The following is an 18,446-nucleotide window of genomic DNA, read 5'->3' as shown; positions in this document are numbered from 1 at the left end:
TATTTGTGGCTCATTTTCCATATTCATGTGTGTGAGAAGAAAATAAGAAAGGGCAAACTAGGGCAATGCAGCCTCATCACCTATAAGTCTCTCATTCCAGGAGATTCTTCAATGATATCTAATAGTAGAAGATACTAAAAAATGTGAAAAATGGATGTCTCTTAAGTATAGAGGGAGGGAGAGAAGGGAGAGAAAAGGCATAACTGCTAGGAACAGAGCTCTATCTCACCAAAGATGGTCAGCTTTATCTTAGTCCAAGAAGTAGCAGAAGTCCTTAGTGAGTGTTATCAAAAGATGGCTAAAGAAAGCTGCTTTCTAACAACCATAGCACATTATCCAATCTTTGGCCTTAACCACACCAAAGGACTTCCCTTTTCTTGGGCAAAAAGTAATGACTGAAAGTCTTGTTCTAATTCTCAGGAGTCTGGGATAAAGAGAGGTAGACTATAAGAATGTCTGTTTGAGAGATACCAAAATAAAGAAACCTGAAGGTCTGTACAGTATTTTCTCATAGATTATTCTCGTCATAGTTAACGCTTAAGGAAATTTGTTTACAATGACAATGAAGTCCATAATTAAAATAGCATAAGATTACAAGGTTAATGTTGAATAAGACAAACTGGTTTACAGTGTGCTAAATTATGTGTTAAAGATCATAATTGTGAGACATCTACTTGGAGCCAAGATGGGGCAACAGGGACTGCATTTGTCCTCTTGCTGGAAATAACTTAAGAAACAAACAAAACAGACGACAGTAGTGAAGGAGAGAGACATCTGAGTGCAGGGAAACAAAAGAGGTGAGTCCCTCTGCCTGCCACTTGGAAAGGGTTTTCAGGCTGCAAGGTCAAGAGGAAAACCTAGGTGAAGCACAGTACTCTCCCTGAGTCAAGGAGATACAGCTGGGAGAATGGGAAGGTCAGGCATTTTGAGCTTTCCGTAAAACAAATGTCAACAACTTTAAAGAATTCAAGTTTGTTCCTGACCTCAAAAGAATTAAATTAGAATCCAGTAACAGAAAGATGTGTGAAAACTTTCCAAATGCTTAGAAACAAAATAGTACACTGCTAAATAGCCTGTGAGTTAAAGAAAAAATGGAAAGAAAAATTAGAAAAGTTTTGGGAACAAAATAAAGTTGAAAATACAACATTTAAAATTTTGTGGAATATAGCTATAGAAACACTTCGACGCAAATTTGCAGCACTAGACTGTCTTTATTGGAAAAAAAAAAAATGGTTTCAAACCAATAACCTCAGCCTTCCACCTCAGAAAACCAGAAAAAGAGCTAATCAAATTGAAACTAAAGAAAATAAATAATATAAATTAGAGCAGAAATCAATGACAGAGAAAAAAATCAATAGGGAAAAATCAATAAAAATAGATATTGATAAACCTTTAGGCAGACTGATCTGGAAAAGTAGACAAAATTATCAATATCGGAAATGGGAAAGGTGACATAATTACAAATTCTCCAGATATTAAAAGCATAAAGGAATATTTTGAAAAAGTTTATGCTAATACATTCCACAATTACATAAAATGAATAAACTCTGAAAGACACAAAGTGCCAAAGTTTACACAAGAAAAAGAATAGAAAAACTGAATCCCTGTATTTTTTTTGTTTTTTAAACTGATATTGTAGTAAAAAAACAAGAAAATAGGCCTAGGTATTCTGACTGGGGAATTCTACTTAATATTTAAGAAAGAAATAGTAACAATTTTGCACAAACTCTTTCAGAAAATTCAACAGGAGGAATTACTTCCCAACTCATACTATGAGGCAGGATTACCCTAATACCAAAAGCAGACAAAAGCTTAAAAGGGGAAAAAATAAATCACAGACCAATATCACTCATGAACATAGATGTAAAAATTTTTAACAGATTATTACCAAATCACATGCAACAAAATATATATAAAAAAAATATTGCTTCATGACCAAGTGGATTTAACCCAGGGATGTACAATTGGTATGACATTCAAGAATCAATCACTGTAATTCACCATATTAACCAATCAATAAAAAAATACTCATATGATCATCTTAATAGATGTATAAAAAAAGCATTCAACTGATAAAAACTCTCAGCAAACTAGGAATAGAAAGTAGTTTTCTCAATCTGATAAAGAGGAGCTACAAAAAAACCTATAGGTAATAGTATCTTTAATGGTGAAAGATTGAATTCCTTTCCCTCAAGATCAGGGGCGAGGCAATGATGTATGCTCTCACCACTATTAATCTCTGTATAGAACATTCTAGTCAGTGCAGTTTAAAAAAAAAAAAAAAGGAAAGCAGCACTCAAATTGAAAAAAAGCAAAACTGTCTTTATTCACAAATGACACAGTTGTTTATATAGAAAATCCTATGGCATCTACCAAAAAGGTAAAATATTAATAAATGAATTTTACATGGTTGCAGGATACAAGATCAATATACAAAATCAATTATATTCTTCTATAGTAACACAAACAAGTAGAAATTGAAACAAAAATACTGCTCTTAATAGAATCAAGAAATATAAAATTCAGAGGTATCAATTGGACAAAAAATTTGGGAGGTATGTACATTGAAATTATAAAGCATTTTTGAGAAAAATATTAAAAAGCCTAAATAATTGGAGAGATACCACGTTGTTGGATCAGAAAACTCAATAACAATTATCAGTTCTTCCCAAGTTGATTTATAAATTCATTTTGATCCCAATCAGAATCCCAGCAAAATTTCTTAGGAATTTATAACTAATACTAAAATTCACATGGTAATACAAAGGACCCAGAATATATTAAAAAATAATGTTGAAAAACAAAAATAAAGTTTGAGAACTTATACCAACTATTTCCAAAACTATAATTTTATAGTCATCAAGACAATGTAGACTTGATATAAAGACAGACAAATTGATTAATAGAAAATAGAGAATTAAAAAAAAAAGGACAATATACATATGATCAATTGATTTTTGACAAATGTGCAAAAGGCTATTTAGTGGAGAAAGGATAGTCTTTCCAACAAATGGTTCTGGCACAACTGAGTATCCATAAGAAAGAAAATGAACTTTGATCCACACATCATATCATATAAAAATTACCTGAAAATGGATGGTAGACCTAAATGTAAATTTAAAACTATAAATATTTTAGAAGAAAACAAAGTGAACATTTTGTTGATATCTATCTATCTATCTATCTATCTATCTATCTATCTATTCATTTATTTATTTGGCAAGGCAACCCTTGGTTGACCTCACAGATCGCAAGGACTTGTCAGCTTACAGTCCCTTATTTTTTTACTTTTTACTCCTATAGCACCTGGTCTTCCTAGGTGATCTCCCATCCAAGTACTAATCAGGCCCAACTCTGTTTAGCTTCCAAGATCAGATGGGATCGTGCTTGGTCAGGGTGGTTGTGATTTCTTTAGTTCTTTAAATCTTTTAATATTTCTTAGACAGAACATCAAATGCATAATCCATAAGAGAAAAAATTCGTGAAATGAACTTCATCAAGATTAAAAACTCCTGTCCTTGAAATTCACTGTTAAGAGAAATGAAAAGACAAGCCATAGACTGGGAGACAGTATTGCACATCTGACCACATATCTGATAAAGGAGTTGTATCAAGAATATTTTTTAAAACTACCAAAACTCAATAAGAAAATACTTAAAAAATGGGCCTAAGATTTGAACAGGTACTTCTCCAAAGAGACTAATAGGTAGAAATAAACATATGAAGATTCTCAATATTATTGGTCATTAAAGAAAAACAAATTAAAATCATATTGAGATACTATTACACAACTATTAGAAAACCCAAAGTTAAAAAAAAAAACAACTGACAGTACCAAGTGATGGGGAAGATGGAGAACTCTCATGAACTGCTGATGGAAATGTAAAATGGTATAACAACTTTGGAAAATAGTTTAATCGTTTCATTAAAAAGTCAACAAACACTTACCACACGTCCCAACTATTTCACCTGGGTGTTTGCTCAAGAGAAATAAAACGACACAAAGATTTTTACACTGCTCATAGGAGCTTTACAGCTTTACAAAAACGAGAAACAACATACATGTCCATCCACAGGTAAACAGACAAATAAATAGTAGTACAGTTACTTAACTGAATACTTCTCTACAATAAAAAAATGAATTACTTAGATATACAACAACATGGATGAATAGTGAAACAATTACTCTGAGTAAAAAAGCTGAAGAAAAAAAAAGAGTACATGCTGTATGATTCCATGATTCCATTTATAGAAAGTACTAGAAAATGTAAACTAATCTATAGTGACAGAAGGCAGATCAGTGTTTGCTCAGGTGCAGGGAGGAATTGAGAGGAAGGATTATAAAGGGGTACAAGGAACTTCTGGAGGAGATAGGCATGTTCACTATCTTTGTCATGGTGATAGTTTTTTGAGTTTATACCTATATCAAAACTTGTCAAATTGTACACTTTAAATATGTGCAGTTTGCTGTATTTCAATTATATCCCATTAAAGCTGTTTTTAAAAACATTTATTGAAACATTTTTTTTTACATGCTTACTTATTCTGTACCATATACAAAAAACTCTGATTCTGTGATTTCTAACACAATGATTTGAGGGTTACTATACTTTGGAGGCATGGTCATATGTGACAAGCTTTTATATTAATCCTAAAGATATACATTTTAATATAGAATAAGAACACCTGAGAGAGCAACAGAGAACACCTGGCCCATTTTCTCCAACCACATGAGGGTGAATATCTAACCTAGCTGGCTGGAGAGCTTTTGGCTTCAGCTTAGCAAACCCATTAACTGACTGAGTAAACAGCCTCTTATAGCAGATTTATCACCATGACTGACATGGTGGAGCAGAAAGTACAAGTGTGAGAGTTCAGAGGGAGACCCGGGTTCAGGTTCTGTCTTTGAAATTTACTGCCTCGGTCCTCAATATGAACCCCTCAAAGGAGGCTGGGTCCTTACTGACTAACATAGTACTCGCTATGTGTTTACTGATCTGAACCAGTATTCCTTAATTAAGCTATTATTTTTCTCATGAAGACTGTTTAGAAGCAGACAGGCAAAGGATGCTATGGCTAGCTGACAAATCAAGGCTAGGTAAAAACTTCAGTGCTGGATGAAGATAAGCATTACCATCTAAAGTTTTTAAAATAAAACTCTCAAGGTCCATCACTTACCAATTAAATCAGTTTTCCAGGGATAAAGCCCACATTCATTTTTTAAAAATGCTCCCCCATGTGATTTTAATATGCGGTGAAGTTTGAAAATTACTGCACTAGACACCAAGGCATTTTAGCATCAATTTCAACCTAATCTCCATTATTCTGGAATTAATCTTAGAAATAGACTTGGGTTCCTGATGCTAACTGTGCTCCTGAGCCACTTCCTACTGCCAGAATCTCTTTTATTCTTCCCTCACTTTTCCTGTATGATCAAAATCGTTGCATTTCTTCTTTTAGAATGGCCACCCAGTCATTTGTTTGTTGCCTTGGCTTAGGGTGACATTTCTGAACCATATGTGACTCATACTGACTCTATCATAGTGGGTCGACCTTTCAACAATTTTTTAGACCCCTGGATTTGGAAAATGGGTCAATATGATCTCCTCCCATCAAACCACCCTCCCCTTCCCCAAATCTTGTATATGTCTGAAGATAGTAATCAAATATCTTTCTGAGAAATTACAATTCATTGATAGTTCCTTGTAGGTCTATTTTTTTCCCCTTTAATCTCTTGATTAATTTTTTCCAGTTTCTCAAAAACCATCTCTTTATTGCAAATATCATAAAGGCCTAAGACAGCATTTCTATTCCTTATTCACTTTTATATTTAAAATCAACTTTGAAAACAATAATGCAGAAAATCTGAATTCTCTGGTAGGGAAAGTTCTTGCTATTCACATTTCAAATGCTGTAACAATGGTAATTAATGATTATGAGAAATCATTCTTTTAAAAGTACTATGTACACAAAAGACTCTTCCTTCATCCTTTCAAATATTTTGAGGTTACTCTAGCTAATAACAGTGTCAAGTATTAGTCTGGAACAACAGGACATCAATATCTCACCACCATCTCCACTATAAGAGTTGGAAAAGGAAATGATTATATTTTACCTTTAGAGAAGTCCTCTCCAGTGCATTTGCTAATTATTAGTCAATCTGTCTTCCGTTGCTGATGACTACTTGTTAGTATACGGCAGCAGTGCCTTCTGTGGCTGCTGTAATTGAAGGTTTGCAAGAGCTTCTATTGCTGAGGCACATACCCCAACTTAAGACAGATGTGATCAGCCTTGTTTTTAACAAGACTGAAATAACTGAAAATCTGTGATTTAGCTAATTGCAGGCTTCCTGGAAGTAATACAGAAAAAAACTTTGGACATCCTCTGAAAAATACCTTCCTTAACTCGAACTGCTTGGCGGCCCCATTCTAAATGCCTCACCTCTCAAGTTAACATTGACTAGAGAATGCAATCACTAAACCAGCGAGTAAGTAAGCAATCTTTAAAAAATACTTAGAGGAAGAACTCAAGTCAAATCAATTCTTGTGGCAGAAGGTATTAGCTTAGCGTTGCTGCTAGAATAACAGACTCTCTGGAGCCAAAGTGTCAAAAATTCAACAAATGGAACTCAGCTCTTAATCTTTCCAGTGATACGTAAATGTGATCAAGAGCATATTTCCTTTGGGGCTCACTCATCTTTCCTCATATCCTAAACCAGTATAAGATATGACTCTGTAAGGAAAATGTACTTGCTTCATTTGATATTGTCCTTTAGACCAGTCAAGAGGGGCCCATGGCCAGGACCCAAATTTTAAAGAATTCTGCTCTGGTTTTCTCTGATTTCACTTCAACTCCTGAGGTGGGAAGTCTGTGGGGCAAAAGGAACATCCTCACCCAATAATGTATATATCCCAGCAATCCCTTTCCAGGCCAAACTCCATGTACCAGAAACCTCAGAACTTTCTAATCAAATGGCACTGAAACCACACCCAGAGCCTACAAAGGTTCATTTGTCTGATAAGAAGGCAGATCGCTAGAGTGTGCACATCTGGCCTGAGAGATGGTTTAGGGAAGTGGTTTGTGGGAATGTACATGGAGCTTGGATGTACAGGTTGGGGCATGCTTGACAATTTTCCAGGTATAAGATGGAGGAGTAGGAAGGGTATGAAGAGAAAGGAGGTGGGTTATATGGCAAGACCACCTATCCCTACACTGCCACATGCAGCATGGATCTCCAAGGAGTTTGATAATTCTTAATGACACTCTGAACTTTCAGATCTTAATGTAGAATAAAATATATTTTATTTGCTATCTGTTAACTTGATATGCAACCTTAATCATTTAGGCAAATGGTATTCAAGTCTCCATTTGTATCCTTGCCCATGCCCCTTAAGTGCTAGCGTGGGCCCAGTTTCATACATACCCTAAAGAAACTACAGAATATCTTCTGCTAAGGATTTGCAAGGCATTCCATGTCAAATCTCAAATGAGAGATCTGGTTAAAATTTTGCAAAAGTAAATAATCAATATCAATGATAAATATTTATCTAAAAATCTTAAATACACATATGCTACATTTCGTGAAATAGATCTGCAAAAGTCTATACATCTGAAAAATCTGTAAATAATTTCTAGAAATGGGGCCTTTTTCATCCAAATTGGAAAGAAATAAAACTTTGAAATAAAAATTTAGAGATGACATGATATCATATACAGAGAACTCTAAAGCGTCCACCAAAAAACCTATTAGAACTACTAATAAATGAATTCAGTAATGCTGCAGTATATAAAATCAATATACAAAAATCTGTTGCATTTCTATACACTAATAATGAACTATCAGAAAGAGAAATTAAGAAACCAATCCCATTTACAATTACATCAAAAAGAATAAAACATCTAGAAATAAATTTAACCAAGGCGGTGAAACACCTGTATACTAAAAACTGTAAGACACTGATGAAAGACATTGCATAAGATACAAATAAATGAAAATAGTTCCACGCTCATGGAATAGAAGCGTTCATATTGTTAAAATGTCCATACTACCCAAAGCAATCAACAGATTCAATACAATCCTTATCAAAATTCCACTGGCATTTTTCACAAAAATAGACAAATAATCCTAAAATTTGTATGGAACACAAAAGACTCCAAATAGCCAAAGAAATCTTAAGAAAGAACAAAACTGGAGGCATCATGCTCCCTGACTTCAAGCTATATTACAAAGCAATAATAATCAAAATAGCATGGTATTGGCATAAAAACAGACACATAGATCAATAGATAGACTAGACAGGCCAGAAATAAAACCACGCACATATGATTGATTAATTTATGACAAAAGAGACAGAATATACAATAGGAAATGGATAGTCTCTTCTATAAATGGTGCTGGGAAAAATGGACAGCCATAGGCAAAAAAAAAAAAAATGAAACTGGACTCCTATCTTGTATCGTACAGAAAAATTAACCCAAAATGGATTAAAGGATTCTATATAAGACCTGAAACAATAAAATGCTTACAAGAAAATACAGGCAATAAGCTCCTTGACATTAGTCTGGGCAATCTTTTTTTTTTTCTTTTTTTTTTTATTACCTTACACCAAAAGCAAAGGCAACAAAAGCAAAAATAAACAAGTGGGACTACATCAAACTAAAAAGCTTCTGCACAACAAAGGAAATCGTCAACAAAATAAAAAAGTCAACCTACTGAATGGGAGAAAGTATCTGCAATATTCAAACTATAAAAAGAAGTCATATAACCCAACGACAAAAACCCAAACAACCCAACTGAAAAATGGGCAGAAGATATGAATAGACATTTTTCAAAAGAAGATATACAGATGCCCGACAGATATATGAAAAGGCGCTCAACATCACTAATCATCATGGGGATGCAAATCAAAACTACAATGAAATGTTTTGCCTCACACCTATTAGAATAGCTACTATCAAAAAGGTAAAAAATAACATGTTTTGGTAAAGATGTAGAGAAAAGGGAACCCTTATTCACTGTTTGGTCACAATGTAAATTGTGAAGCCACTATGGAAAACAGCATGGAAATTCCTCAAAATTTAAAAATAGAATTATCATATATATTATCCAGCAATTCCACTTCTGGGTCTTTAACTAAAGAAATCAAAAACACTAATTCAAAAGGATACATGCACCCTCATGTTTACTGCAGCATTGTTTACAATGACCAAAATATGGAAACAACCTAAGTGTCCATTTGCAGATAAATCAAAAAGAAAATGTGGTATATATACAATGGAATATTATTCAGCCATATAAAAGAATAAAATCTTGCCATTTGTGACAATATGGATGAACCCTGAGGGCATCATGCTAAGTGAAATAAGTCAGAGAAAAACAAATGCCATATGATCTCACACTATAGAATCTAAAAGAAAAAAAGCTCACAGATACAGAGAACATATTGGTGGTTGCCAAAGTCAGGTAGTTAGCGGGTGGGAAAAGTTACAAACCTCCAATTATAAAATAAATGCCATGGGGATGTAACGTGCAGCATGGTGATTACAATTAATAATACTGTATTACATATATGAAAGTTGCTGAGAGATTAGATCTTAAAAGTTCTCATCACAAGAAAAAAAATCCTGTAATTATATACGGTGCTGGATGTTAACTAGACTTATTGTGGTGACTATTTAGCAACAGATACAAATAATAAATCTTTATGCTGGATATCTTAAATTAATATTATGTCACATATCAATAATACCTCAATTAAAAAAAAGAAATAGAGAAAAATAAGGCATTTTTCTCATTGTCCTTAGAGTGACATTTTCAAAGAAAAAATTTTGGCCCTGTTGTAGTTTAAGTGACAATCCTTAATGGTTGATTCAAAATGTTGTATGTCATGTATCAGAAAATTCATTCACTCATTCTTTCATTCAATTAATATCCACTATGATGTGCTAGACAATCCACCAGCTTCTGGGTATTTGATGATAAATAAAACATATAGATAAGACGGAACTCAATATTAACTGAAAGAAGGTGACAAGTAAACAAGCAATTACAATATTTAATAAATGCTACGAATTATTAGAACACAGGAGGGACATCGAACCCAACCTTGGAATTACAGGAAGGTTTCCCAAAGAGATGTCAACCAAAATGAGTGCTGAGGTTAGCCGAGTAGGTGTTTATCTGGCAGAGAAGGCAATTAAAAATGTCGACTGAGAATTCTATCAGACAATGATATAAAGGAAAAAAAAAAAAGACAAAGGGGGAACTAATATTTGTTGACTACCAGGTACTGTGAAAGTACTTTATATGTATTAAATAACTGATCTTCACAACAATATGATGAAGGTATTATTAATCTAATTTTATTAAGAAGAAAACAAAAGCTCAGGGAAGTTAAGCAAATTCTTCTCAGTCATGGGGTAAGAAAGTGGCACGGCATGGACTCAAACCCAGGAATAGGACGAATTCCTTCCATCTCTTCAAGGATCACTAAACTGGAAAATCGTGTTCAAACAAAACCTTGCCTATTCTTTCCAGTCAGTAAGCTTAAATCTTTGACACAAGTAGAGGGGTATATCTTCAAAGTGCACTTTGGTTTTCAATAGATTCCATTGCTGACTGACCGGGTGCCAGAATGTGCCTGGAAAGGTACATGGCGGGGCTGACCTTGCAGTTAAGATTGCCAGGTTCTTGATCAGTAGTTATTGGGCACTGCTTATGTGCTGTATAGCTGCATGTGGTTCTTTGCTATTTAGGGTCACTCAATAATTTTGTTCAAATTGACCCATTTGATCTCCAACCAATAAAATGAGCAGAGATGTCTGTTCCAGAATATGAATATAAATGTAGTAATGGAGGTCAAATTGTTAAAGAACTATTTTTTTTTTTGACTAAAGATGTAGAAGAAGGCTTTTTGTGTTTTTTGTTTTATGGTGCTGGTTGCATAAGGAAATATATTGTTTTATATAACTTGTGTATATATAGCCTCAAGTATATGGGATATATACACACACGCACATATATGAGCAAATAAACAATTGTATATATAGCCTTATATAATTCGGGACTAGGTATATCATGGTCCAAATGCTGCTTCTCAGAGGCACTCTTTATTTCCTTTAACTCCATAGAAATTAGAGACTGTAGAGTTTTAAGGAACTATTTAATCAAGGTTTATACCTGGAATCAGGGCCTACTTGAAGGAAAGATAGCTTATATTCTGTACTCAATATCTCTGACTGCATTGTAAAAATTAAAATATTTTTGAGGTTAATTAAGCCAGGGAAAGTTCTTGAAAAGCTTTGATTATAAAGGAATGAGGGGTACACGATATATAATAATTAGAATAGCAATATAAAAGGTAAAGCTCTTTTAAGGGCTTGTATTCAAACAAGCAAATTAGTGTTTACATAATAAAAGTTTCTAACTAAAGTCAATTCATTCATTCAGACAGAAGCAAATATTATGAAATAAAGCCAAATGAGGAGAGGGAGATGACTAAGGGTGATGTCATTTAGACTGAGTGGTCAGGGAAGAACTTTCTGAACAGGAAAAATACGAGCATAAACTTGAATGTTGTAAGAAATTCCACTAAGGGGAGATCCGAGTAAAGAAAATTCTAAGCGGAAGGATTAGCCAAAGTAAGGGTCTTGACGTAGAAACAAGCAGTGTAGATTTAAGAAGACCAAGGAAGGCAGTGTGGCCGAAAAAGTGTAAGAGGAGAAAATGTTAGGTGAGGGAGAGAGGTAGGTGTGAAAAGAACTGAAGGTGATAAAGAGGCAGATCATGCCTGACTCTGGATGTCATGGTAAAGAGTTTGGATTTTATTTTACACGTGATGGGAAGCCATTGAGGAGTTCTGAGCAAGGAAATGCGACAACCTGATTTATATTTTCCAAGAGTTGCTCTCACTGGGGTATGAAAAACTGATCACACAAGTGCAAGAGTTGACCTAAGGAGACCAGTTTGGAAGCTACAGCCATAGTCCAAGATATGACAGCCACTGAGGTGACAGCAGGTGAGGTGGTGATACATGGCACAACTTGAGACATGATGAAGATTGAGCTGAAAGGATCTGCTCTTGGACTGGTGATAATATTTAGGTTTTTGGATTGAGTATCTTGGCAAACTGCAGTGCCATTAGTTGAGTTTGGGAGGAAATGGGGGAGTAACAAACTTGCAGGGCGGGCTGAGGTGGGGGTTAGGAATCAAGGGTCTAATTTTGGACATGTTAAGTATGAGATACCTATTAGATATCCAAGAACAGATACTGAGTATATAGTTGAATAGGCAAAAGAAAAATTGTACTCAAGAAATATTAGGGCTGCGAGTATAAGATCAGTACAGAGACAGTAAATAAAGCACCAGTCTCTGATGAGATTTAAAAAAAAAAACAACAGCCAGGGAGTGAATGTAGACAGAAAAGAGAAGAGGGTGAGAGTTCCAGAGCCCTAAACCAAGAGCTAGGAAGAGGAAGAAGAGCCGGCAAAGGAGACTGCATATGCTGATGGTATGGCAGAAAGAAACCCAGAATATCTCTTGGGAGCCAAGAAAAGAAGATGTTTTAATAAAGAGGGAGGGTGCGATTAATTTGTTAAAAGTTGCTGAAAAGCTGAGTAACAATATCAATTTATATTAAAAAAAGATAACTCATAGAAATATTAAACTAAAAATTAGGGAAGGTCTGTAGTTAGTGTGGGAAAATGGGTTTATACAAGGTCATGATTCTGCAAATATTAACTGAACAGTTTTATTGTAAAATCCAATCTAAAAATAGTATGATGACTAGATAATTGTTTTTAAGTGAACTAGAAGCTTATCACACAAATAAAGCAATTAGCCCAAATGCCAGCCAGAACCCTCCTTTGAAAGTTACCTAAATTGGGATGGTTGATTTCTATCAACTCTGAAGAAATTTAGCAACTGCTCTATGAGTTGCATTGAATCAAAATATGAAAAGAGTAGGATCTCATACTTTCATAAATGGGCTAAGTTCTGTCAAAATGCCCCATCATTAGTAAGCTTGTATTGTCATTATAACCAATGTTTTACATCCAAGTAAATGCCTGTGTTTCTGTTCTGAACATCAGCACTGCTTGCCCCTCTAGGCCTCTGCAGATGTTTGTTAACATCAGTGACTTCTGTGTAGAGTATTTCCTCCTTGAATGATCTGGAACATTCCAAACCAAGGCTATCTTTTTTTTTTTTTTTTTTTTTTAATCACACAACATACCCTAAATGGATTATGCCCACTTAGCTGGTATATATTCAAGGAATGTGTTTAGGAAATGTAAATCAACAGTAGTGTTAAGTGAAACATCATTAGAATGTAAAAAGTGGCATGTAACACAAAAATCTCAAATCCAGTCCACAGGAAACTGTGTTAAGTTATCCATTGCTCAGACTCTCTCCAGCTATGTCAATAATCCATAGGTCTGTCATACAGATGACTATATTATTTAATCAGCATCTAAAATAGTGAGTACATAGTAGGCAGATAGTAGGCACTCAAAAAATTGCTGAGTTGTTTTAGAATGAAGATGCGCTTGTGGGATTTTTAAGAAAGCTCTACAACTATTCCTGTTAAAAGGCTTGACCAGTACCAAAGGGAGGGAGATAGTCTCAATGCAGAATGATCAAGTTTATCAGTTTTTTAAAATCCTTTAGCAACCTAAACTTATACAATTTGATTTTCTTGTCATTGCTTTTCCTATACTATCAAAAATGATGCTTTCTTTACTATTTCAAACTCATCATCGAATTGCTAAAAATCGAAAATTCAATTTGCCACATTACTGCTAATTTGAATAATGGCTGAATAAAAGACAGGAAACGCTGAAGCAGCAATGATTTCTAAAACATTTTGCACTTTCCTCCTCCATCCCTGTAAAGTAAAGCTCGGATGCTACGCACAATTACACAAGAAAATCAAGAAAGCCATTACATTCAGCATTTTGTCATGATCATTGTTACCATGGCAAAAAGTGGGCTTAGTTTAGCACAGCTGCTACAGGCAAGGTCTGCTGGCCTTTTGTAAGGCTGAGTAACAATATAATGCCAAATTCTGTAGCCCGTTACTGTTTTTTTCCACCCCCCCCCCCAGGATAAGACTATTGTCCATAGATGCTACTGTCTCATTCCTTAATGATCTGGGCCAATGTCATCTTATTATTGTATTCTTACTGTTGGCCAATGACTGGGGAACACAATCTACGAAGGTTACCCCTTGACCTACCTCCTGTTCTAAAGGGAAAAATGTGTGGTGTGAAAACTAGAGATTTCAATAATATAAAACCCAAGTTTCAACTGTTTTATTGTAAATAGAGTTGTCATGGACATAGCACAGGTAAGCAAGTGAGAGAAACAAACACAGGCCCATGATGACTCTATGGCATGCTATTTCTTCTCTTTGAATATTAGTTTAGTTATCTATAAAATGGGGATAAAACTAACTTCCTTGTGAAGATTAACTGAGATAATGTGCAGACCCAAGGACATGGTGGATAATCAGTAATATGGCATTAATAATATGACAATAATATGGCCCCTCCTTCAATACCACCCTTTTCTTAATCACTGAGATTTCCACACCTTTGGGAATGTTGCCTGACGTTGGTAGGTAAAATGTTTTCTACTGCTGGAAAGTAAATTGTTTTGATTTTTTTATACTGTTTGTAGAATCTCCTCAGAGAGGCGAGGATAAAATATTTTTTAAAAGTCTGACAGTAAGCATAAATGTCTTATCAAAAGGATAAAAGTCAGCATCAATATCATAATATACACCACATCTTATTATTCATATTTTAAGTGACATCAATATATCAGTATAAAATGGAAAATGGCATATATACTGATTTTGACCTTATGCAGAGATTTTTAGTTTTAAAAAATGAAGCAACATTATGAAAGCAGAGAAGTTTAAATTATCTGAAATGAATACATTAATCAAGTCTCTGTATTTACTAGAAACAAAGGCTACTAGCATTTTTACCAGCTAAACTAAATATTTTTTCTAATGAGATTTCAGCTGAGTATCGTTTATCTTAAGAGAAAAATAATGGGACCTTACCTATTCCAGTAGCTCCAGAACTGGTCATGCAGGTAGGCGTGGTGGCTACATTCATCACCAAATGAGGCTTTGCTTTCAATCCAGTGAATTATGTGTCCTTCTACAGCTAAGGGACAAAGCATTACTAATATAGAGCAAAGGGAAGGGAAGATTGAAAATTCTGAACTCTGTATAGGCCTCCATATGATTCACATTAATGAGCAGAGGCTTAGCCCTCACCATCATCTATGAAAGTAATTATAAAACAACACACTGTATATGTTTGTTACAAGGGACATTTATGCTACAGTCACGTCCCTTTTATTTTTATCATCATCTTCAAAAGTCCCTCTTATTCTGAGGCTGTACAAGTTGACAAGTAATGCAAAAACAAACCAAGGTGAGTCTGGCTTTTCAATATAACCATATTTTAAAAATGCAATATTTAAAAAAATGACTTGAAAGCAGCAACCAAAATGTCTTTGGAGACAATGTTTATTTCTCGAATATATGTAAAAGATTTTGAGGCTTTCTTCTGAACCTATTATTTTCTGCTATTTTAAAATAATATTTTCTAACAATTTTACACATTTAGATATAATATTATAAAGATAATGTACTTTGGTAACAACAACAAAAAATCTATAAAAAAAAATAGACCTCTTTTCTTTATAAACAAGTGCATAACGAAGTTTAAGGACTTACCAACTGGTACTTGTAAAATAAAGTCAGGTGTTTTGTCATAACCCTTTGCACGGAGCTGATCTTCATCTACAGGAAAAAACAAATGCCATCACTTATAACAATATTCCATTAATAAGACAGCAATATAATTGCTTTTCTTTCTTAAAAATGTATAAAAATTGCTAAAGCAGACATACATATCTTTCTTATGTGTGTAATGCTGTGTCAGAATAAACTTTCTTAACAAACATGAAGCATAGATACAAAAATATCTCTTTGTCCCTTCAGCATTTTTATATCTTCATTATAAACATTAATTCAAGCTGTCATATGCCACCTTTCTTATAATTCAAAAGACTCAAAATAATGAAATATACTTACTGATTAAAAGAAAAGGCTTCACTACCATGAATATCACTAAAGTTATCAGGCAATATCGACAGTTTACAGTAAGGCACATGCACAGTAGCCTTTACAATTATAAAATAAATACATTTATTAAAGCAATTAAGAAAGCTTAGTTTCTATTAGTGAAACTATTCCTACATACAGCACAAGAGAGGTAGGTACAAGGACAATGAGATCACCACAGAGACTTAATTATCCTGCTTAAAGTCTTTGGTATGCTATTGTTTCTGGCATTTACCAGAGTTTTACAACTAATAATATGTAATTCTGAAAAGCAAACAGGATTTGAGATTTTTTCCTAAGTCTGTTCAATTTCTTGATTCTGTGTAAATATCAATGATCTATTCAGAAGGAAAGGGTTAGAAAACTGAGAGCTTGAGAAAGTTGGAACAAACTAGGTAGGTGCTTGCTTTTAAAAAAAAAATCCTCCAATATTTTCTAAATGCTGTCCTTGACTTCTAATGGCATTACAATGTGATTTCTGAAATGAGGAGTTCTCCATTAGATTTTGGAGTGACCTGGTCATTCAATTCCAGACATGGCTTTCTATCTTCACCCAACCTCAACTAATGGCCTGGCCAAGTAACAAGGAAGGCTGTGTGGTCTCTTAACACTTACTGGGCTGTTGACATTGTCATGCATCCCATTCGCCTTCCTGCATCACCTTTGATTAAAATTAATGGTCCATTCCCAGTGTTGGGTAGCTTATTTCCAATCCATTTGTCAGTCCAAGACAGTGGTTTCATGGCCAATGTTCAGAAACTCTTGTGTGTATCTTGAAAGGTCAGCATTTTTAAATGTAAATAACTTTTTTAATGACAAGACTCATATTTAAACTAGATAGTCAAGGTAAATTTTATTAAGAGTTGATATCATTTATCCAGCTTTTGAAGGTTTGATGCCAGAATTCAGAACAATCTCCCATCCTTGAAATATAAAAAATTTTGTTAACTATTGAGATAAGAAAATACAAATTAAAGTAATCTTACTCTAAAAACAAGGGAATTTGGAAAACTAGACTTCAGACGAATAAGACTGGAAGAATTTCTATCCTCTAAATGTACTCTGGCCACAAGAATGTTAAACAGAAAAGGCATTTATTAAAATCGACTCAAGTGCTTTGAGCTCATGTTTCAGGTACCTGATGAACAGTTTTAAAAGTTGGGTTGACATTAAAAAGAGATTAGTATTTTATTAAAACTATCCTAGGTTGATCAACCTTTGCAGATGTTAAAATGTTTCTAAAGAAAAATGATTATGTTTCTGACAGCAGCTCAAAACAAAATTTCAAAGGTCACTAAGCAATCCAAATGTACACACTAATATCCCTTTAAAAGGTAGACACTGTACCCCTGTTCACTGCACCAAAGTTATTAACTCAATACCTACAATTTAAATTTCATGACTTAATGTGAAATTTAAAAACCCAAACCGCCAAACCTGAACATAAAACATCACGTGAGACCAGGGAATCTTTTCAACTTTCTGGGGAGAACTTCAAAGTGCCACTATGCCCCTATGCTTTCTCCCCTACCCCACCTCACTTTCCTCCCTCTCAGTATGAAGTAGATCCAATAGTAATTTAACCCACCCAAAGTATAGCTTCTAAAAGTCTATGTCACCAACAAACACCTGATCTAGGCCCTAGGAGAAGCTGCTATCACTGATCATTCCACTGGGAGAATTTTAAGGTCAGCCCCAACCATCTGGCCTGACTTCCTGGCCCCCAGACCTTGAAAGATTCCTTACCATTAGGATCATTATCCAAACCACTGGGTACAAATTTAAAATTTGGTTGACCATTTGATGGTTCGCAGTTCCATCTCTAGGATCTAGTGGTTATGACTCAGTCATCAGCTCACATTCTTCCCTTCGGCCTCATTCTCTGTTCATCCCTTGTCTTACCTTGTATGAGATTGTCTCCCACATACTGGGCCCGAAGCCTCTGTTCTGAGAGCAGGAAATGATTCCTTTTCATTTTTTAAACTTTATCCATTGGCATAGTCTCACCACCAACATGTGCTTTGCACATACTTAATGCTCAAAAAGGATAACTAAATAAAATACATTAAAAAAAAGATTCATGTCTTCTACAAAACCTACATAGAATGACAATAATTTTCTGATTTAACTCTCCATGAATCAAGGCAAAGACAACAAACCTGGCCCAAAGTTCAAAGTTTTATTTGATAACTTTTGCTGCTGTCTTTCATCCTTGGTTCCAACTGTTTGCTGAGGTTCATCATAAAAAAAGAAATTCCATTCTTTTCCTTGATACTTATGGGAAGTTTTCCTCCTTTTTTCTTT

The 18,446-nt window shown here is 34.5% G+C and overlaps 1 protein-coding gene across 3 annotated transcripts in view; it reads right to left on the bottom strand.

Annotated features, from left to right (window-relative positions):
* CDIN1 (CDAN1 interacting nuclease 1) overlaps positions 1-18,446 on the bottom strand; it is a 204,289-nt gene that overhangs the window by 80,925 nt on the left and 104,918 nt on the right. For all 3 annotated transcript variants that reach the window (XM_036238287.1, XM_016139596.2, XM_016139598.2), the window contains 2 exons: positions 15,753-15,818; positions 15,069-15,174 (listed from right to left, as the gene is read on the bottom strand). In XM_036238287.1, coding sequence (XP_036094180.1) covers positions 15,069-15,174; positions 15,753-15,818 — 172 coding nt within the window. The remainder of the gene's footprint in view (positions 1-15,068; positions 15,175-15,752; positions 15,819-18,446) is intronic.

This window comes from Rousettus aegyptiacus, unplaced genomic scaffold, assembly GCF_014176215.1.
Source record: "Rousettus aegyptiacus isolate mRouAeg1 unplaced genomic scaffold, mRouAeg1.p scaffold_m13_p_3, whole genome shotgun sequence".
NCBI lineage: Eukaryota > Metazoa > Chordata > Mammalia > Chiroptera > Pteropodidae > Rousettus > Rousettus aegyptiacus.
The sequence above is the reverse complement of the archived record's forward strand: the minus strand, read 5'-3'. Positions and strand labels throughout refer to the sequence as shown.